Below are 24,306 nucleotides of genomic sequence, written 5' to 3'. Positions count from 1 at the left end.
CCCCTTGTCCGTTTCCCAGAGTTAGGAGTCTCTCATGTTCTGTCTCCCTTTCTGATATTTCCCACTAATTTTTTCTCCTTTCCCCTTTATTCCCTTTCACTATTTTTATATTCCCCAAATGAATGAGACCATATAATGTTTGTCCTTCTCCGATTGACTTATTTCACTCAGCATAATACCCTCCAGTTCCATCCACGTCGAAGCAAATGGTGGGTATTTGTCATTTCTAATGGCTGAGTAATATTCCATTGTATACATAAACCACATTAGTGATAACTTGATGAGGTATAGAGGACATGCATCATTATTAAATCTCATATTAAATCTCATACTTTGCTGATATGGATAACTACTAATACACATTTTCTGATATAAGTAACTTCCAGGAAAGTCAAAACATTTTGATAAGTTAAAATAAATTAGGCTAAAGGAAAAATTATCCCAAAGATAATCCTGAGACTGATATTCACCACCATAGCTCCCCTTAATATGTTTACATTCAATGGAGCCAAATATAAAATCAGCAGCACTTGCAGAGTTCAATTCCTTCCTTTTGTCAAATAAAAGTCATTCAAAACATTAATAATTATTTATTGATTGCCACATATATTTATTGAAGGCCATGCCATTGTCATTTATTGACATGTATAGTCATGTGTCAAGGGCACAAACACATAAAAGCCGCTATAGAACCCCTCCTAAATTCTTTGGTATATTATTTATTCCATTTGCAATGAAAATTTAGGTAAAAATGTGCCCTTTGGCACCCTATTGACATGTTTTGCCCTCTGTTTCTCTCAATTGGTTGTAGGACAACATGACACACATTGAATTTTATTCTCTCTCTGGATTTAATCATTCAGCAAGTGTGAACTAAAAAACTGTATCAAACACTTTATTAGACATGGGGGTTTGGAGGTACAATGCAATTATGAGCAAATAAGCATAATTTCTACCTTAGAGAGTATGCAGTCTCTATCTCCCTCTATCCCAAACATATAAAAAATTAAACAGTAGTAATTCTAATAATTAATATATTATATAATAATATATAATTATAATTACTTATATCATCTTGGATATACAAGTTGCAGTGGTTTCCTAACTTTACCTAAGGTAGAGGATTAGGGGATGCCTCTGAGGGAAGAAAGATTCAAGGATTTCTGGAAGTTGCATAGAACTGAGCCAAATAAAAGGCAAGGAGTAGGAGGGGAGTGTTCCTGGTGGAGGATATATATATATATATATATATATATATATATATATATATATATATACTTGATCAGAGGGATGTGCTAACACCCAAAGGCAAGAAGAGCCATACTGTGTTGAAGATGTGAAAGAATATCAATAAGGCAGGACTGAAATACAAATGGAATCATAAGACATGAGATTGGATAGCTAGGCATGGGACCAGATTATGCAGACATTTAGAGCTAGCTACATAAGCACCATGATTTCATCTCAAGTGAAATAGGACACAGTTTTGTTTTAATCAGAGAAATGCCATGATTAGATATGCATTATAGAAGAACCACTTTGAATTGGAAGAAGAGATGAGAAGAGTACTTGGTAACTAGACGGGGCAGACATACCAATTAGGAGGCTATTACAATAATCAGGGAACGAGATGATAGGACGTCTGTACAAAGATAATGGCAAGAATAGAAAGCATGTGCCATCTCCCAAGACAGGTGATACTGGAAGAGAAGCAGCTTGGAGATGTGCAGGGAGTAAGATGAAGTTTTCCATTTTGAACATGCTAAATCTGAAGTGCCTGCTAAGCATCAATGTTAAACTATCCAGTAGTGATTTGGAAATATTCTCTGAAGCCCTGGAGATGGATCTGGTAGAGATAGAGATTGGACATCATCACAGATGATGACTGAGGATTTAGCATCCTATCATCCAGCTCAATTAGATACTGAAGAGAGAAGACAGGCTACTTCAAAACCCTGAAGAGTGCCATGGGAAGAACAGGGACCCACAAAGTCTAAGAAGACATTGTTCAAATCACCCTGAAGCAGAGAAAGAGAATTAGATCAGGGAAGTGTGATGGAAGTCAAAGGAAAAAAACATTTCTTTTAAAAGACAGTACTTAACAGTATCAATTGTCTCAAAGTCAAGTAAGACAAGGAGTAAAAAGTAGATTTAATGACAAAGAGACCATTGGTGACTCAGAGTGACTTATATAGTATACTAGAGACAGAAGCGGCATGCAGTAGGCTGAGGAGTGAGGGTTGGGTGAGGAAATAGAACAAAGTATAAACAACATTTCTACAAGCTTGGCTGTTGAGTTGGTTGTTAGTGAAGTTGCAGAGTCAGTTTGGGAATGCATAAAGCCCTCTGGATATTTTAAAATTTTTACTAAAAGGAAAACCAGTAATTTATCCTGGTTTCAAGAAAGGAATCTGTCCTCTCATGTGAGATTAAGCATCCAATCATAGCCCAAGGGGGAAAGAGCTCTACTCAGCTTTGAATGGCAAAGATCTGGTCTTATACCTTAAATGTCCTCAAGTGACTATTTGTACATTTCTGGAAAGAATGATTGCTCAATAAACATTTGTTTAGATAAATGCACTAATCTTTGGGAGAAACCTAGCTATGCAAAAAGTGACTTTAGAATATCTACGAGCTGTGGGGTGCCTGGGTACTCAAGTCCGTTCAATGGCTGGCTCTTGATTTCAGCTCTGGTCATGATCTCGAGGTCCTGGGATATAGCCCTGCACCAAGCTCCACACTCAGCAGGAGTCAGTTTCAAGATTCTCTCTCGGGGCATCTGGGTGGCTCAGTCTGTTAAGTGTCTGCCTTAAGCTCAGGTCATGACCCCAGGGTCCTGGGAAGGAGCCCCAGTTCGGGCTCCCTGCTCAACGAGGAGTCTGCTTCTCCCCTCTCTCTCTCTCTTCCCCACTCATGCTTGCACGCATGCTCTCTCTCTCTCCAGCTCTGTCTCAAATAAACACATCAAAATCTTTAAAAAAAATTTTTTAAATATTCTCTCTCTCCTTCTGCCTCTGCACATGTTCACTCTCCTTCTCTCTCTCAAATAAATAATTGAATCTTTAAAACAATAAAAGAATATCTATGAGCCCTGATATTACAACTCAAACTTTGGGTTATTCCAATGGTATTTCCATGGTCAAACTTTTACAGTTGATTGCAGATTTTGCCATATCCTTTATCTACTTTATGGATCAATCTCATCACATTTGTAAATTTTGCTATGGCAGTTATCCTTTGCCCAGTCAAAGCATGCTAGGAAATTGCAAATTACAATCAAATCTCAATTTTCCAAACTAATGATTTTAAAGAGCAATAATGCATAATCCAAAATTATGGTGAATTCATGAACCATTTATCTCTGTAATGTATATTCATTAAATTTGACTATAAGTACATCTTATATGTCATACATAACAAAATGATAAAGCATTTCAACTGAAATGGCTCAAGAGGACTTGCAAGCTTTTCCAATTCCTCTAGTTCTGCTTCCCACTACATCCTATTATTTATATCATCTTTCATGTTCAGGTGACTCATTGAAATAAACTAACATATTTTTTAGGATGGAGGGGATAATCAAGAAGCAGCATTTCCTTATTACTGCCATCATCCTCATTATACTCATTTCAGCTTAATATCTTAAGTTGATATTAAGATATTCCTTAATCTTAATATCTTAAGTTGATATTCCTGAAATCAGGAATTCCTCTATTCTTGTATTTCAGAACTTCCTGTATTCCTTTCACCACATACAATTCCTGTATTCCTGTAATCACCAGTTTGACATTTTCACTTTTGACCTTCTTGTGCAAGCAGCAAATGTTTTTGTATAAGGAAAGATGTTTAGGGCTTTCAGATAATATTAAGTTGAAATGAGTGTAATGCTTTCCTGAAGAGTCTTCTCGTCCATAAAAACTGCTTTGTGGGATAATTCTTATGAGGGTCACTAACTCATGTCTGCTGCTAAAAATGTTTACTCAGGGTAGTGTGCCATGTCAGAGATATTAGAAACCCACAACTTACAAGCAGGCACATTCTACTAACAGAGGCATCATTCTTATCTCTGGCACTACCTGGTTTTTCTTGCTAATATTAACCAAATGATAGTTGCAGAAGCACAAGCAATTAGCTTACAAATGACAAGAAGACAACGTTTCCCCTTGCGTGTCATAGAAGAGACACCAAAATATCTCTTTGATGAAGATAACTCCCAGTTGACTAACAGGAATAAAATGCTTGCATAAATAGAATTATATGTGCATATTTGGAATAGAATTATAGGTTAGACATATTAGTATACACACACACATACACGGATATACACACAACTCTCTGAACCCAAACTAGAGAAACCAATTAAGATTCATAAAACTGCTCCCAAACAAGTGGGAGAACCAGGGATTTAACTATCAAAGTTTAACAGCACAGTACAAGAAAATCCTTTTATGTAAATAATGTAGATCGCTTCTCTAACAGTTATGTTCTCCCCACCTGTGCTCTGACTCCCATCTGAGAAACTGCCCATCAACTCTCCTGGGGTATCTCATCCCATAGCTCCTCGTGTGGGCCACAGAATGAGTGGCCCTGACCTCCTCTCTCCCACCCAATTTCTTTCTCTTCTCCTCTTCCACTACATGCACATGGCAAGTGGATGCACACACACACACACACACACACACACACACACACATGCACGCGCGCGCTCATAGACTGGACTAGTCATTATCTATCAGAGGCAGAGAGAGCCCACATGCAAGGCAGCAAATGATGAAGCTGAAATAAGAAACAGAGTTGAGATATCTGGAAACACCAGAGACACAACCACCTTAACCCCGGATTCCATTTCCCAGCCCTGACTGAGGCCCTAACATTTTCTATCCATGAATCCTTCCAACAACCAAGCTTCTCTTTTGCTGAAGTCAGTTAAAGTTGTTTTGAGTTCGTTTTTTGTTTCCCTTGAAGCCAACAAATTCTTAGCAGTCTGACAAATGTTTTTCAAAGCAACCTACTCACATGTACTACATACGAGAAGATTTGTGTTCAAATCTCTTATTTTCTGCTAGCTCACGTTACATTAGGAGAGTTGCTAACCTCTCTCTAAGCCTCAGTTTTGTCGCCTGTGAACTGAACAAGCACCCAAAGACAAAATGAGATAAATCATACATACAAGTAACCAGAAACTCAGAAAGTGCTTAATGAATTCATCACAGTTTACAGTATGCTCTGCAAGTTTGCAGTTTCTGTAATCCCTAAACGTAACACTACACCTACCCTTAAACCTACTCCTAGGCCTAACACTAACATTACCCCTAAGTACTCCTACTGCTACACATGCTACTAATCCTATACTTCCCCCACACCCTACACCTAACAATATCCAGCAGTTACGACAATAAACTTTGTGACAAGGACATGAGATGGTTTGAATTCTGACCATCAGACAAGGGAGACCTCAGGGATGTCAGGCCAATTAGTCAAGCTGCTGATACATATAATGCTTCTGCAGCAAGGATAGTCTAGAGATATTCTAAAAAATCCCCTAGCAGAATAAAGCACAGGGTAAGTCCTTCAACCAACTTTTGCTCCTGCTCTTAATATCCACTAGAAGAATCTGAGCTATTCTTTGATAAATGCTTACATGCCGTTTCAGACAACTGGACTCTGATCAGTTAATTAACTTTTATTAATATGTGTTATGAATAGCTTGCTTATACTCTTCAATAATAATGTGAACATTAGAAAATCACTCATCACTGTAATTAAATGGCTTAATATACTTATGAATGGATTATTATTTTTAAAAACTCAAATTCTAATAAGATGAAAATGGACTTATGCTAGTTTTATGAGTTTTCTTTCTATTGTATGTTTCTAAAAGGAAATTGGTTGCTTAATCACATGTACCTGAAGGAATAAGGTAATAACATCATTACCACTTAGCAGTTGTGAAATGAGGAGCCTCATGTCATCTGCAAAATGGAAGACAGTAGCACATACAACTTAAAATTATTTTAAAAATTTAAAAAGTAAAGGCATGCAAGGCTTGTTTTGGCCTAGTATGTCTGACATAAAATGAGTGCTTTTAACCTGTTATTCTGTGAACTGAGAATTAAAGAGGTATTTAGAATACCAGGGAAGCTTCACAGAGGATACCCACAGGAATTAGCAGTGGAAAAAGGAGAGGACCGAGCATGAGTGAATCACAAAACTTTCCTCAGCCTCTATAAGGAGGTCTTGGTGAGTGGCCATTGGTTCAATAATTTCATAATGTTAATGTGCACAACACACTCATGCATACCTTGTTTAAAGTACACATTCCAGGCTCATCCCCCACCACCACCACCACTACCAGCATTATGATTCTGTCAAGTCCAGTCTGGAGCCTTCAAATCTGCAGCATAATCCCCATTTAGACAACATGAAGATGAGATCTACAGGCCATTCTAGATTGATTTTACTACCAGTAACTAACTGCCATACTCACCCTATAATTTAGCAGTCTTACTGTTCATCTTTATATTCTAGAATCAAGAGGAAGTGACACATATATATGGAAAAAAATACTATCAGCCAACCTGATGGCTTTTTCTAGTATATTCACAATTTTTAAAAAGTGACCCCTAATCACAAAGATCAGAAATGTCCTCTTCTGGGATCCCTGGGTGGCGCAGCGGTTTGGCGCCTGCCTTTGGCCCAGGGCGCGATCCTGGAGACCCCGGATCGAGTCCCACGTCGGGTTCCCGGTGCATGGAGCCTGCTTCTCCCTCTGCCTGTGTCTCTGCCTCTCTCTCTCTCTCTCTCTGTGACTATCATAAATAAATAAAAAAAATTAAAAAAAAAAAAAAAGAAATGTCCTCTTCTAAGACATTTGTCACACAGGTTTATCTGTTTAGCATGTGTTTTCCATTCTAGACTGTAAATTCCATCGAGGCGTATGACACGGGCACCTTATTTGCATCAGTAGCTCCCCCAGTTCACACAACGCCAGATACCATTAACCAAGAAGCATTTTGTTTTTGGAAAAATGGAAAATGCTTGCAGTCCTAGGCAGAAGTTAGGAATGAATGGTAGCAGGCCATGAGTAGACTGGAGAAATATTTAGGAAGTAAAATGAGCAGGCGTACCAATCCGATGAGGGATTAAAGGAAAACATTCTCAAGTTTTAAGCCCACATTGTTGGATGAAGATGATATCCCCAACCAAGGAAGAACACACTTGGTTTAGTTCTAGAGATTATGTATTTGAGAGGTCTATAAGAGATAACAACCAGTGAATAACTACAGGTGTATATGAATCTAAAAAGCTGTAAGCAGAATAATGGGCCCCATGAATGCCCAAGAGCAAATTCTCAGAACCTATAAATGTTATGGTACATGTCAAAAGGGACTCGGCAGATATGATTAAAACGAAGAACCTTGAGGGGAGGAGAGGATCCTAAATAGAGAGGCCCAAGCTAATCACATGAGTCTTTTAAAATGAGTTTTTCCAGCTGAGGAGAATCAGAGAGTGTAGCAGGAGAAGAACTTGCTGGCTTTATTTTACTTAAAAGATTTTATTTATTTATTCATGAAAGACACAGAAGGAGAAGAGGCAGAGACACAGGCAGAAGGAGAAGCAGGCTCCATCCATGCAGTGAGCCCGACATGGGACTCGATTCCAGGTCTCCAGGATCACACCCTGGCTGAAGGCGGCACTAAGCCACTGAGCCACCAGGGCTCCCCAACTTGTAGGCTTTAAAAATGGAGGTAGGTAGCCATGGGTCAAGGAACACAGGCAGATTCTAAGAGGTGGAGAAAGCAAGGAAATGGATTCTCCCTTCAAGCCTCCGGCTAGGAGGATGGCCCTGCTTATACCTTGATTTTAGTCCAAGGAGATCTCTGTGCACTTACAGAACTCAAGAATAATAAATGTGTTGTTTTAAGCCATTAAGTTTACAGTGATTTGTTGGGGCAATAGGAAACTATACACATGAGGTCTGGTTGAAACATAGACATTTGTACCCATCTTTCAGATTTCTGTATGATAAAAAAATAATAACTATCTCTTTCAAGAATTAATGTTCCTCCCTCCTAGTTTCTGCAAGCTTAGAGCACGTGGTATAAACACAGTGCTGGGTATATCTCTGTTGCCAATCAGTTCTACTCTCCCATGCCTACTCTCTTTTGGGACTGGAAGCCAGAAAGCTACAGCTGACCTCTGAATAATGCGGGGCTTAGGGGTGCCAACCCTGTGTAATCAACAATCTATGTATAACTTTCGACTCCCCCAAAACTTGATGACTCATAGCCTACTGTTGACCAGAACCCTTATCGACAACATAAACAGTCAATTAACATGAATTTTGTAAGTTATATGTATTCCATAGTGTGCTCTTACAATGAAGTGAGCCAGAGAAAAGAAAATGTCATTAGGGAAATCATAGGAAGAGAACATACTGTATGGTATTCGGCAAAACAAATCTGTGTATACGTGGACCAGGCAGTTCAAACCTGTATTCTCTGAGGGCCAAGGGTACTAGCTGGAGACATGTAAATTGCATATCCACAGAGCTCTTTGCCAGCTGGTTTCTGGTTAGGTCTGCCAGTGGAAAGCACTGGTGGGGAAGTTAGAAAAATGAAAGGAATCATGATTTCCTTTCTTCTGCTTCTCCCTGAAGCTGCCTGGGCATCTCAGCACTCCTGGGTTCTGGTAGTGGTAGGCAACTGCTGACCTCTGCTACCATGGCACAGCATCCCTCTCAGGCACCAGCCAGCCACTCGGGCAGGGAGGCCAGCAGAGAGGGTGCCTGCAAACTCTCAGATGCCCACGGCACAGACACCTCTGGTGCTTTCAGAAGCAGCAGCGGCAGCAGGACCACCAAGAGTAAGGTTTCGAGGGTTTAGGGAATACCATTTCCTCTTTGCCCCTTCAGCCCCAGGGACTGTCATGACTTCCTACAATTACTAATCTCTGGGGAACAGCACCTTCCCCTTTTCTCTCCCTCAGGCTATTCAACACATTTGTAAAGAATTCCTTGCATTGTACACCCTCTTTTTGAAAAGCTAAGAATGGTTTTGCTATCCTGACTAGACACTGATAAAAATGCCTTTGCAACAATGATATTCATGGATTGAATACCATCTATGTGTGCCAAAAGCAGAATGTATGTGTATAAGAGCTAGTACTGATACATGGACCCTAATATTTACTCCTAATGGGAACCTATGTATACCATATACAATCCTCCTTTCAAATATTTTACTGTAATGGGTCTTTATTGGGGAGAGAAAGTGATGGATAAAACACACACACACACACACACACACACACCTGTTTGGTTCATTAGAATTTCCAAAGGCAGTGAAAGATATTTAAACACAATAATGAGGCTGGATGCTTATCAGTACAGAGACAGCAGCTTTAGATTAAATATCTCTCTCTAATAGAAAAAGAGGAGAAAAAAATTCCTTCCACAAGGCAGCAAGATCATAACAACAACTCATCTACTTAACTCGATTTGCTTTGACAAAAACAACAGGAAAATGTATCATTGTCATGAATTAAAGTGGCATCGGGAAAGTAGGGCACACTGAGCAGTTTCATTAAGAAAGTTGTGAAAACACGGGGCTGCTATTTGCAATGGTTGTGTCAAACATAAAGCTAACTGGCCTCCAAGCCTGTGCTTCTCTTCCCATCAAGATGCAAGCCTAGTAAAGAGCCATCTGAGAGGTTCATCCAAAAGAACAACAGCTTCAACCAGTTGATGTTATAGTGTCAAGTTCCCAGCCAGTGCTGAGAACGTGTTAATGGATCAAGGACACCTGTCTGTGACAGAATGAGCCAATTGTTCCAAGAGTAACCATCAGCTGCTTTTCACTGTGCACTTACTAAGTGCTAGACACTGTGCTGGCTCGCTCACATCTCACATCAACCCTAGAAGACCACTAACATCCCTCGAGAGCAAGCTGAGGACCAAAGTGGTGGTGCAGGCACATAGCTGGTTGGAGCTGAGGAGGACAGGTCTGTTCAGCTCTCAGATCAATGTAGCTTAACTACTTCTCTCTCTCTCTCTCTCTCTCTCTCTCTCTCTCTCTCTCTCTCTAAATTATACCTATTTATTCATGAGAGACACACAGAGAGAGGCAGAGACATAGGCAGAGGGAGAAGCAGGCTCCCTCCTGGGACCCAATGTAGGACTCGATCCCAGGACCCTAGGATCACACCCTGAGCCAAAGGCAGACACTCAACCACTGAGCCACCCAGGCATCCCTTACCTACTTTTCTACACTGAATACAAGGAGGGAAAATGTCCATGACCCCAGCATAAAACTGTAGGGGCAGGAGGGATAAATGCATAAAATAAGACAAAATACATGCATAAAGAACAAAACAAAACCTTATCCACAACACAGGTTTTTATCTTAAAATGTGAAATAAATATAAAAACATGCAACTTTTGTTTACATACGAGTACGAGGAGAGACTTTTAGTGGGCATAGATGAATTTCAGAGATCTAAAGAAGTGATTATTGCATTAGATTTTCAAAGTTATTATACTAATGGTCTCTAATACCTTTGACCAAACCTCCTTAATAAGAGTTTCTATAATTGATTCAAAATATTCTTTAAAGCTTCCACTTTATTTGTTTTCTTGATGGAAATGTTATATACCCTTAAGGCGAGAGAACAGTTATTTAGCCAGACCACCCCCAAATTACCCTAATAAGAGAGCAAAGAGGTGTATCTAGGGTGAACTTTAAACCCTATCATTCCTGTGTATATATCTATGAAGTTTTCTGTCCTTATACAAAAAGGCCTAATTATAATGCATTTATTCTACTAGTAACTAAGCTAATGATGACTCAAGTTTGGTATTCTTATTTTCTTGTTTATAAATCACTTCTGGTTTTGTGTATAACGACAACAACAAGAGCCATGGTTATCTATCTCAGTTGGCACAACCCACAGAAAGTAATGAGAAGTTTCATGTCAGAGCTACTCCAGAGTATTTAACTCTGTAGTGAGATTAAAAGTCACATTCTTACCTGAGATGATCTCCTCGTTACATGGCCAACAGGATCCTACCTGGCTGGACCTTATCTGCCTTGTCTTATACTTTCACCAGCCTCCCTGTCCAGATACAGAGGGAAAGGTGAGGGGGCTTTCACCATCCTGTAGCAGAAGCAGTTGTGTTTCTGTCTAGCTTGCCTTGCTTCTGGGATTTCCTTCAAACAAAGCATACACATCATCGCTTTCAAAATAAAACAACCTGAAAACCACTGGTCAAACATTAGTGTCGTTTCCAAACTGGGAGGGAAGCAAGATGTTTGCAGGTTGCAGATTCTTTCCACATTTCACCAGGCACAGCACTCATCAAGATCAGAAACTGAATCTTAGGGCTGGCCTTATAGTCTTGACTTAACCAGGAATTTAAAACTTTACATGCCTAGATTTTTGTCACAGAAGATCGCACATTGTATTCCAGTTTGCTGTCTACTGAGTCCAATTCTAAGATCTTCAGATTAAGTGATATTTATATACATAAGTCTACCCAAGGCCACTCTCATGAATATCTTTATGCCAATTATGATTTATCACTTGTTATGCTTTCTTACCTGCTCTGTTCCCTGTGGAGAACTGGTTTTCTCTATCACTTTCAGGGGTGGAGTCCACCCTGATGATCACAGAGTATGGCATTGAGTATGGCTTAAAAACAAAACAAAAAGACGACAAATTCACAGCAAAGTGATCTACATAAGGAAGGTTTATTACTCTTTATTACTTTTCCTTTATAACACTGTTTCACAAATCTTCCTTGTATGATGAAAAACAAATCATCAGTGACTGTCACCAAAGATTTTCTAGGAACATTAGGCAGAACTCTTGAACTCATACTATACAGCATATGGGGATTGGAAGATGAGCATTACATTTTATTGAAAATATATGGTCAGTTCTTTAAATATACTTAAATTCATTTAAATTAGGATTGATTAGTGTATATATAAGCATTGTTTGGGTTTTATCTATAATCCTCTTGGCAATAATCCTGTTTCCATAGTAACGCAAATGTATTTTATCCTCATGGATGCGTGTGAAATTATAACAACTTTTGTAATAAAGTTTACACATCATTTGCACATAAATTTCATTTTTTTATGAGAAGTCCAAGCTAGAGGTTTCTTTCCTTGAATCATTTATTGTTATCTTGCCACTAAATACATAATTCACATCTCCTCTCAAATAATGAAAACTCAACAGCGCCATTCCTAACCGCTTGCAAGAGATTACTAAATCTACATGATGGTCGGATCTTTGAATTTCAACATGTAATATTAAAGAAAAGATAATGAAATACTTCACAGATGTCACCCTGGATATAATCCATGTGTTTTATTAGAATAAATCCATTCTTTTTTACCTAATCAGGATTCTTTTGTTCACTTGTTTCAAATAGTTAACAAGTTTGCTTCACAAAGCAGAGAAATGAAGCAGCTGAAACACTGTGTCATTATTACACTGACCCAAAAAAAAATGGGCCTTCATTCAAAAGTTTGCTGGCAGTTGAGCTTCAAATATATGCATTCTTTACTAAAACTCATTCGACATCATTTAAAAAAAAATAAGGCAGTTTATAATCTGGTGTAAGGACATTCTCTCCTTTGAAGTAGGTGGTACTTGATAAGAGACATCTGGGTTTCCAGGGAGTTGTAATGTTCTCTAACTACATCTGAGGCTTTAAAAATCTATATTCAGGCACTTGGGTGTCTCAGTCAGTTAAGTGTCAGCCTTCAGCTCAGGTCATAATCCCAGGGTCTTGGGATAGAGCCCCACATCTGGCCCTGTTCAGTGGGGAGTCTACTTCTTCCTCTCCCACTGCATGCTGCTTCCCCTGCTGTGTTCTCTCTCTCTCTCTCTCTCTCTGTCTGCCTGCCTGTCTCTGTCAAATAAATAAATAAAATCCTTTAAAAAATAAAAAGCTATATGCTTATAATTCATGGCAATTTACATATTACACTACTCTTCAACACAAAAGTTAAAAAATAACTTTCCATGGAGATACTACTATGTCTAGTGCAGAAAATGTTCGGGATTTCATGAAATTATAATTATTACTTTGATTGATCCCATCACTTTTTATTTAAAAGTAATGCTTTCTGCCCCCCCCCCAGCAATTTGCAAATGCCCAAATCAAAGACTAAAGAAATTAAGAAAGATAGCCTTAAGATGTACCTCTGAAATGATCTGTTTTTTGTGTTCTTAAGTACATCTTCCGTAAAGATGATGGATACAGTATAAAAAGGGAAATATCTGGGGGAAGTAGTTCAAAGTGTGGACTGTATTTTTCTAAATGTATGATAGTGTTTTACTGAGTTTACCATCTCTCAAGAATAGAAGAACTCTAAGTATATCCCAAAACTTGTATTACATTAAAAAGTATAATATATAAAGCACTTCGAGTTTCAGAAAATGCAACTAATGTATAAGAAAACAATGCAAGTGATGTTCAAGGAAGATTCATTCTCACAAATTTTTCAGTCCTTCACATGATTTAACAATGAAAATCCACCAGCTGTCTCTGAACAGTTGAAGGTATGTCATGTCCCAGGGGTAGATCTATCCCCTTTTTCCAAAGGGCAGGATCAGGAGCAGTGAGTAAAAGCAAGAGGGCAGTGGAGACATCTGGGTAGGGGCAGAAGGAGCCTCAGCATGAATTACAACAGTCTCACAGGAGGCTCAGTCACTTTTGTGAGCAGACGCTTCCCATCACTAGAAATGTTCACCCATGTCAAGAGTGGTTATATTAGCTTCCTATGGCTGCTCTAACAAATCACCACGAATTTACCAGTTTAAAAGAATACAAATGTATTATCTTTCAATCCATTAAATCAATAGTCTTACTGGGCTAAAATCAAGGTATAAGAGGGCTGTTATTTTTCTGGATGCTCTATGGGAGAATCCATTTACTTGCCTTGTTGAGCTTCAAGAGGTTGCCTGCATTATGGCCACTTCCTCTCTCTTTAAAGCCAGCAGCATAGCATCTTCAAAGCTCCCTCTCTGACTCTGACACTCCTGCTTCCCTCTTATAAAGGTCCTCATGATTATACTTGGCCCTCATGCATAATCCAGGACAACTGTCAATATCCTTAATTTAATCACATCTGCAAAGCCTGTTTTGCCATGTAACAGATTTGAAGGTTTTGGGGATTATAACATGAACATCTTTGGGGAGCTGTTATGGTCTATCATAGTGAAATATTTAAAAAATTTATAGTGGGAGCCTAAACTGGATTGCTGAGGACCCTTCCAATATTGATATCCTACAAATAAGGCAAAGAAATCAAATATCTATTAACTGTTAAAACGTTTATTTGTATTAAGAAACTGACCACACAATTAACGTGATTTTCTCCATTCCAGATAGTATTACTATCTCTCTGTATGTCCACCTTAGATGTCTGGATATTTTAGCTAAAATTCATTGTTCAGGGACGCCTGGGTGGCTCAGCGGTTGAGTGTCTGCCTTCAGCTCAGGGAGTGATCCTGGGGTTCTGGAATCGAGTCCCACATCGGGCTCCTGCATGGAGCCTGCTTCTCCCTCTGCCTGTGTCTCTGCCTCTCTCTTTCCGTGTCTCTCATGAATAAATAAAATCTTTTAAAAAATAAAATAAAAGAAAATTCATTGTTCAGAAGAGATCCAAGCTTCTCTTACTAACAATGGCCACATCTTGATTGATCCAAGAAAGAATAATTGCTGGCAAAATGTTGGAACGTGTGTGACTAACAAGTGTGAGCAATGGGAAAGTATTGGGAATTATGCAAAAACTACCTATGGCTGATCCAGGATGGTGCTTTCTCAAGAGCTATAGTGACCACTGATCAGGGAATTATTATTGTCTCTCTTTCAAAAGAAAGGAAAAATGACAGAGAGAAAGGGAGAAGAAAGAGAAGGAGGGGAAGAAGGGGGAGGCAAGAAGTCAGGAGAGGAGGATGGAAGGGGAGAGGGAGGAAAACCAAGAGACAGAGAAAGAAAGAAAAGGTGTAAGAACTACTGTTTTTCCCTCTTTATTATATACTCCTAAATAGGAAGGTAATAATCAAGTTCCTAACTTGTAATTCATTTCTACGAAGCTATTAAATATGTGCCAATGAAATATATGGTTAACTAACTCATGTACAAATTTCATCTATTCATATATAGCCAATCTTCAGTCTCTTGTGGCCTTTAACAAAAATGTTCTGGAATGGTTACATGGAATAAAGCACTCTGCAATTTGGGTTAATAAGAAATATTAAATTATACTTGAAGCAATTGACCAAATGATCTTGGTGGATATTAAAGCGAGAAGCATTACCATGAAAACAGTGACCACTTAATCCATCAGTAGGACACTGTACATTCTAAAAGATTCTGGCTAACTAACCTGGGAGAAAAGTCTCTAAGGAAAAGTTTTCATCATGGAGGTACCAGCAGGACCAAAAGTGAACATATTTACATCAATTAAATTTCTACCAACTTCCTTTTTTCCCTACTGAAATCAATAATAAACCACAAGCTGCTGCTCAGCTCTTGGGATATAAGGAAAAGAGCAGGCATGACCTCAAGGATCTCATATCCTGTGACCAAAATGGAGACCAAGAAACAACTCCAGTAATAAGCTGAGCAATGGATGTGATGGCACCTGCAAGAGAAGAGCTTGATTCACGATAGAGACTCAGGGTCCAGTCACACGAGGACCCGACTCTTTAGTTAGGCCAAAAGAATACATAAGACCTGGCACAAACAAAGTAAAAAAGAGGACTTGTGCCACGTGCAATGGAATAAAGGCCTAGAAATACGCATCATAGTCGAGAACTCTGAGTAGTTTGGTCAGCATAGGGTCAGGTGAAAAAACAGAGTGAAAGCTAAAGATATAGACAGGGTCTGAATCATGAAGATCCTAGATACCATCCAGCAACTCTGAACGTTTTAGAGATAATGTGAATGTAATTAATTTGGTCACCAGGATATCTCTTGACTTCATGTTTAGATGAAATACATCAATAGGAAGGGTCAGACTTCAGTGGAGCTCCAACCCCTCCATCATCACTCAGAAAAGGGGTCCACTGGTTATTTTCTGTGTAGAACATGATTATTTATTTCATTCACAAAGAAGAAACACATATAGCCTTTGCTTGCCAAGAAAAATGTTAGAGAATATAATTATTCATGGCAAAATGGAGATCTGGAAAGGACATATGTGTGTGTGGGGGGGGAGGTACTGACTGTATTTGTTGCTCAGGAGGTAGATGGGACAAGTAAAGTGCTGAGTAATAGCTGTGGGAAGGTGGGCAGGGGAAGAACACTGGGAGGTAGATTCTGAATGGAGATACGGAGGAAGCTCTAAATTCTGAGCTAGAAATGAAAGTTAAACGTGGAGAGCGAACAGAGAAGAAACTTACATGCTTGGATTGGGAAGCTGACAGAATGGGGCGGTTCTCACCATTTGCAAGGGTTTGTATCTCTGGAGTTAGACATATATGCCAACGTTGACGCATAAGCCAAAAAAGGTACTGAAAACCCTGATAATCACGTACACAAAAGGAATAAAGATCAATGGCAATAGGAATAACAGGGAGGGAAAAGATTGTTTAGAAAAAAACCAAACTGGCAGCATCTGTTTCAAAATAAACTATATCCTGCCTCTCACACCCACGCTAAAGTGAAGTAAAATTTGCCAAAAGAAATTTGCCAATTGTCAAAGCAAAAAATTGGCAGCTCTGATTACACTTGCTACAAATGAACAAAATGAATACTCTCTATTCCATGAATCATTGTCAAAGCTGTCCAGTACAAAATCCTGAGTGGCATCCTTTTATTTAGATATTCTGTATTTTATTATTTATTTATAGCCTGACTCGCTTCCACAACAGAACTAAGTCATCTGAAGGAAACTTTATACGTTGAAACAATAAAATATAAATTTAAATGAACGAGAGCCATGGAAAATAAAATTACAATAAAAGCCGAACTGGGAATAGGAGATGAGCAGGGGTGGGGACATCGTGTTGTTCTGGATGCCAACTGCGATCCCCACAGCTTTGTTAAGCTACAGATTTATCTCTGAGTCTCCTACCAGCCAAAGGAGAAAAAAAAAATAGCTAACTCTAATAGCTCTTTTTATCTGTGAGGAAAGCATATTATCTGTTTTTCAGAAGTATATGTTTAAGTATTAGATATCAAATTTGAATGAAAGAAGGGGTTCGATGAATGTATGTTATCAGGGGCCGATCTTGGGAAAAGTAACATCACACACGAGTGAATGTTTCTAAAAGCCCCTTTCATTTCATATGCTATATAATATTCTTAAGCATTTTTTTTTGTCTTCAATAAGCCAACAAGGCCTTAGTTATAAGTGAGAATATTGCCTAAGGTATAACGTAACTCATCTTTCCAGAATTTCTTTTGGAAATTCAGTAAGTACTTCCAAAGCAAGAGAGACTGTGGAACTTGGTGACTGGTATATTCCTATCATCATCATAACTACACTTTGTCGTGAAAGCCTATCAAATATTTAATTTCTCTCTCCACACCTTATCCCTTAAGTAAACCTGACTCACACTATCTACAAAAGGCTGTCACTTGTCATTTTATAAGGATTACCCAAAAAAACCATACTTGTTAAAACCAAGATTTTTCAAGCAAAGTAGCATTTTTACTTCAATTTTGATTCAAATTACTTTCTACAAAATATGTACATATATACTCAAGAATTATTCTGACAATGTGTATTTTGAACAAACCAAATTCACCCTGAAATGCACTTCAGAGAGTTATTTGAAATATATACTGCTCTTTTTGCTCCTTGCTCCCAATACAGCCTAAAACCTACTGATATTTCGAGCTCTGTTAATACATACCACACGAAAAATATGCATCATAGTGCATACAAATTATACAACAAAGGTCTCATAATTACGCTTTCAACTACAAATGATTAAGTTCTATGTTAAATATCAACCTAATTTCACCTACACATGATACCAATCTGTTTTGTTTTTATTTTGTTTCCAAATTATGGAGCAGAAATTTAAAATAGAGGTTATCTTAACTGTATGTCTAAAAGAAACAAAGGATTTGATTTATCAAATTTTAATTATGAAATAAACATAGAATAATCTAATAAAAGTCATGAACTCTACCATTCAAATACTCATTTGATTTTTCTTACTTATGGGAAACTTCCAAAGGCAGATAAACACAAATTTCAGACGTAAAAAGTTGACACTTCTGTTTGAAAGCATAAATGTCAACTACAAGTCTCTGAAATCAGTTAGTTGGGGGAAAGAAGAAAGCGCTGAAAAGGCGGTGAGAAGAAAGGAGTGTGCTTAATACAACATTCATCATAATAAAGAAAACATGATTATAAAAATCATAACTGAGTCCTCTTTATTGCAAATATCTGAATGTTTCAGTAGGCAGTATTACCTATTCATGAATTCCAAAAGAGGAGGCAGGTGACTTCTCTACAGGAGACCATATCTTCATGATTATACTTGGCACATGAAAAGTGCATCAGTTTGAGAGCATTCTTAGATGTGTTTAACTTGGTACTTATTAAACATAATGAAAACACAATGGAAAAGTATAGGCATTAGAAAAAACAACAAAGTTGTGTATGCACTCATTGCTTTGTGTAAGGAGTTCTGTGAAGAGATGTATCCTCAAGGTAATTGGTTTCTAGAACTTTTTTGATTTATACATATGCATTTTTAATTTTTAAAAGGGAGCTTTATACAATTTTTTAGTCCACTGGAAATGCTGGCTTCTTTTTTTGCCACCTCGTTCCACTCGGCAATTTAGTCAGATACATAATTTAGAATAAGATCACTAAACAGAACAAAATAACAACAAAAACAAAATCCAAGGACCCTGATCTGTTGCTCAGATGAAAATCCCAAGAGTTTCCTTCATATCCAACATTTGGAGGGAAGATAATAAGCATCTCCAGAAACAGGTAATTCTAGATGTCTAACTATGGTACTCTCAGTAATAGGTGCTTCTTAAGAAGTGTCACTCTATGTAAGCTTCAAAAGTATAGTAATAGGCTAAACATGCACCATGGACAAAATATACAACTTATGATTGTGATTAATATTTCATCAATTGGTAACCTGAATGACATTCGTACTATTAACCACACACAAATTAGCTAACAAACCATACTCAAATCTGAATTTGAGACAATACTTTCATTAATTAATAATAAATTCAAACATATTTTTGGCACTACATAGAGGATATTTTTTTTTTATTGAATCCAAACTTGGTGACAGAAGAACTCAGAAGTTCACACACAAAAAGTGAATTCACCTATAGACTGTTTTCTTAATGAGTGTTTCAATTATAATAACAAAGTTTTACTGTTAACATACTTGATGGGAAAGGGCTTTACAATGTAATACCTCGTTACTTCTTAGGTTTGAGCGCTGATAACATTACATCTGTATGCCTGTGTGTGTGCCTATGGACATGCATGTGGGTGCATGTGTATGTGTATATCACATGGATTTTTAAAGTCATTGTCCAGTCATTTTATTTCAGAGTTGTGATAGGGTAGGAGATACATATCCTAAAATGTGAGAGGGTACAAATTTATTTTCTAAACTTAGAGACTCTTATCATTAAGTACTACGTAACACTCAATGGCATACAAAGTACTATGTAATATTCTGTCATTTTTCTTTTCTTTAATCTATCCCAGGATTTAAAGTAACATAAACTATCTCATCAATTATTCACATTCTAATTAGGATGGAAAGCAGTATGCTATTTTTTTTCATATCAAGTCTCCAAAAGAAGAGAGATGCAACACAGAAGACATTTGCATGTGTTCACTTTGAAGATAGGAGCTGAATTTCACTCCAGGATTTCCAGTTTGCTGATCTGTGGAGACTGTTTGGGGGTAAAATGCTTTATTTATTTCTCAAGTATCCCACTAAGTATCTATTATAAGAACTCCATGTAATGATTCAATGTTTTCTAAATGAAATTCTTTGAAATAAAAATGTATATAAATGTAATAATTTCCTGTGTACTGTCAGTTTAATATCACATGTCCAGATTCTACAGGCATGTGATTTGAACATGACAAATGTATATAACTACTTTGAATATATAAATGAAGAATTACATCCAGAAGATACTGAAATGTTAACTTTATACTATCCAGGTAGGGGTGTGTGTGTGTGTGTGTGTGTGTGTGTGTGTGTGTGTGTCCATCAGGAGAAATTCTTATTACATCAAGAGGAATTGTGGTTTTTACACTATTTATAACAAAGTTACAAAATAGTCTCATTCAATAACTGTGTTATGTGCTACTTTTAAACAGCTTTATTAAAACAGAAAAATAGGAATTAAAATAGAAAGGACACTTGGATTAAGAGAGTAAGAGCCAAAGTTGAAGTATTGCAGACCTCAGTAAGAATGAGTTAAATCAATTAATGATTGTATCCCAATCCAGAGTCCCAGATAAACTGAGTCTCGGTGAGTGGAAATAATCCAAGTCAATGACGGAGAGGTTAATTTGTGCCCCAAATGGGCACCAAATTTGAAAAAAAAAAAACAATAAAAAGATACTGTCAGAATAGATAAGTGTTTTAAGGAAAAAAATAGATGACTGTATATTGTGGATCTGTGAGCTTAATATTTATGTTGATGAAAAAAAATCAATAAATGTCTGTCAACCTGAAATTAACAGGGGTATGTGTATTGTTTAATATAAAAAGAGAAATGACGTATAGCCACAGTTTTCAGCTTCATGCTTCACAACTCATTAATAAAGATGGCAAACCTACACTCATCTATACTAGAAAACTATTACTTAGATGCTCAAAAGTCTAGGGTCCAGAAGGTAGTGACCTATTTTAATCTAGGAAGAAAGACTAAGTGTCATGTAATGTGAAGGCAATGACTTGTCTCAAAAACCTGCTCGTGACAGAAAATGAATGAACATCAATTTTTCACACACTGCCTAGCTCATGTGAGAAACTACTGAAACTTTGAAAAAAATCATTCAAATTCCAAAGTAAAATGTAAAAGAAGACAAATATATCAGATGTAGGAAGCCCATATACAGGCTAAATTGAATATTTTTTTGAATGCTACAAATGTAATTTAAGCACACTCAGACGTGTGTAAATATTGGAGAGAACAAGCCCAAAGTATAGCACCTAGATAAAAGTAAATGAATTAGTATTTAGTAAACATGAGCCCAGCAGTGAATGAGAATAATGTCCTGTGGCTGTGAGCACCTGGTCAGCCAGTAGCGCCGTGGGGGTTACGGGTTGTCTTGTCACAATGACCACATTCATGCATCCTGTCCCTGGGATATCAATCAGGCCTCTAGGAGATGAGTGACCACAGAGGAGAAGGAAGGACACCTTCTGACCATGTGACAAAAATTTCCTCTGCAAGCCTTTTAGATTTTGGAAGATTAGTTCCATATTCTAAGCAACTTAACTAGAACTGAACAATGTAGGAACTCTGAAGTAATTCTTCCTTTATCCTGTGAACTATTAAGGCATATATACTATACACACTCCCCGATTCAGATTTCCATAACCAAAGAGAGGGTTTTGGAACACAGCCACAGAGATTATCAAAGCACGGAACACTAATACCTATGAGAAAGGTGGAACATTCTAGGTTTTCAAGATGAAATGAGCTTGTAGGAAAAACTTGATAGATTTAAGTTTGCTATAAGGAAGATTCTGACACTGTGGGTTGTTAAACATTAAGGTGGTTTGCTGAGACTGCAGAAACTCCAATCCTGAGAATCTTTAAAAATAGAAAGAATTCAGACCAGCTGCTCAGAAGGACTGAATGTGGGCTTTCTTCAACTAAAACTCTCCAAGACCCCTCTAGTCCTAAGAAATTTATTGTAAATATAAATTGTGTGTTCCATCTAACACTTCTGCTTTGGCACCATGTAGTTGAGGCGGTGGGAGGGATTGCAACGACCCACATTTACAGTGCATAAAAACATGTGAGGCACTAGTGTGTCATAATTAGGAGTCCTAGTGATAGCTCTGGGTACGTGGACTTTCTGACTTTAAATTTCTCATGCAAATCACAGATAGCACTTAATCAAAAGTTTTCAAGATGTATTGCAATTTTAATAATTCATGCTAATGAAGCATTTAAACCATGATGAAAAGTACAAAAAATAAATAAAAATCAGGCAACTTAAGTTTTCTCTGTTCATATCATACAGACTTAAAATACTGGTTTTTCTACTAAACTAGAAAACTTGTCCTTTGTCACTTATTAAGAGTCCAAAACTTTTTTTTTAATATGCCATAACATTTTTTTAAAATACATTTGAATCTGTAAAATATTAGTCTCTAGCATCTACCAATTATAAGTAATATATCGAAGTCCTACAGTCTGGTAACGATTTCCCAGAGTTAGGAGTCTCCCATGGTTTGTCTCCCTCTCTAATTTTTCTCACTCAACTCTCCTCCTTTCTCTTATAGTCCAGGCAGAAGGGGAGGTGGGTGGAGGGTTGGGGTAACTGGGTGACCTGCAATGAGAAGGGCACTTGACGGGATGAGCACTGGGTGTTATACTATACGTTGTCAAACTGAATTTAAATTTTTAAAAAAAATGTAAAAAGAAAAAAATAAACAGTAGTAACTTCTCCAGGAAAACAAATAGTAAAATAAATATCTAAAAAAAAGAATACTTGAATAAATCAAATAGTTAAGTACATTCAATAGTGCATTAAGTTGAGCGATCACTCCCATGGCATGTAAATCCATCTGCACCTAATACCACCAACTACCCACTTCCTATTTCCACAAAGGACTCCGGCGTTCCTTAAGGAACCTACACAGTTAAGCGTTAGAGGTACTCAAGTGTCGGCACGCAACACCTTTCCATCCGCCGGCACCCTGATGCAAAATCTGGAAGAAGTTAATTTTCTCATAAAGTAACCGCAGCGTGATTCAACTGATCTCAACTGATGAGTTCACAAAGCCTGGCTGCAAAGTGCCCCTCGAACTTTCTACCCTGCCCAAATCGGTGGATTCCGAACTTGACACAGCGCTCAGGAGCTACCTTCAGCGCAGCCCTGCAGTGAACAGCCGCATTCGGTAAATACTTGCACCCGTGCGTCGGGCACTGTAGATGCCAATGACCGTGTGGAACGTACACATGTCAACACACACCCTCACCGCGAACAGTCTGACAATAAATGGCAAAAACAGACACAGTGGCCTCCCGGGTAGGGCAGATAGCCACCACCGGCTCGGCTCGTCATGCCCGGACAAGGGCTCTCTCTCTCTCTCTCTCTCTTTCTTTCTTTTTCTTTTTGTTTCTCTTGATTTTGCACGCGCGTTGTGAGTGTGGGTGTGGGTGTGGGTGTGGGTGTGGGTGTGGGTGCGCGCGCGTGTGCAGGTTACCGGAGAGGCAGATCCGTTCTTGCAGAGGGGCCCTCGGAAGACTCCTTTGATGCCCCGGTAGTGCCCATTGCTGAGATGTCTCGAACTGATGACCAGGTAACAAGCCATGGGGGTCCGAGCGGGGCGCGCTGCGGGTCCCCCCCGGCCAGCCCCCGGCCAGCCCCGGGCCAGCCCCCGGCGCGGGAGCGCGGGCTGCTTTCTCAGCGGCGACGGTGACTGCCACCTCCCGAGGAGCAGCGGCCAGCGGCGAGCAGGGGACGCGGCGGCCGCGCGCCCCCGCTCCTCGCCCCGCGCGGGGCTCCGGCTGCCGGCGGCGGCGGCGGCGGCGGCGGCCACACAGCTCTCAGGGGACCCGGCGAGCCAGTCCACATGCTGCTCCGGCGACGTGGCTGCTCAGCCGCGGGCCGGCGGTGTCGTCTGTCTCAGGACAACTTCCTGGGTCCGCGGGGGAATCCGGAGCTCCCGCCCCGTCGCGCCCCCGCCCCGCCGTCGCCCCCGGCGCGCCCCCGGGGGCTCGGGCTCGGGCTGCGGGCGGCGCGGGAGGCGGCGGCGGCCCGGGGGCAGCGCGCGCGACCGGGGGCGCGGCCACCTGTGAGCCCGAGCGGTTAGCGCCCCCGCGCCGGGCCGCCGGCTGGAGGCGGGGGGCGCGCGGGGCGGCGGCGCGCGGAGGGGGCGGCGGAGGGGGCGGCGGAGGCGGCGGAGGGGCGGGACGCGCGGCGCGGGCATCCCGGGCCCCGCCGCCCCGGCGCCCCGCTCGCTCGCCGCGCCCGCGGGCCGGCTCGGCAGCGAGCGTGGGGGCGGGGCCCGGGGCGGCGGGGGGCGGGGGGCGGGGGCGCCGGGGCGGGGGGAGCGGCGCCTCCACCTTGCGCTGCCCGCCCG

General features: G+C 39.6%; 1 protein-coding gene across 1 annotated transcript in view; it reads right to left on the bottom strand.

The window, feature by feature from the left end:
• Nucleotides 1–23,881, bottom strand: part of ZNF804B (zinc finger protein 804B) — a 492,135-nt gene extending 468,254 nt beyond the window's left edge. The window contains exon 1 of the mRNA XM_026018663.2: nucleotides 23,428–23,881. Within this exon, the coding sequence (XP_025874448.2) occupies nucleotides 23,428–23,535 (108 nt within the window). The 5' untranslated portion in view covers nucleotides 23,536–23,881. The remainder of the gene's footprint in view (nucleotides 1–23,427) is intronic.
• Between the last annotated feature and the right edge of the window lie 425 nt (nucleotides 23,882–24,306).

Source organism: Vulpes vulpes, chromosome 7 (genome assembly GCF_048418805.1).
Source record: "Vulpes vulpes isolate BD-2025 chromosome 7, VulVul3, whole genome shotgun sequence".
Lineage (NCBI taxonomy): Eukaryota > Metazoa > Chordata > Mammalia > Carnivora > Canidae > Vulpes > Vulpes vulpes.
This window is presented reverse-complemented; position numbering and strand designations above follow the sequence as displayed.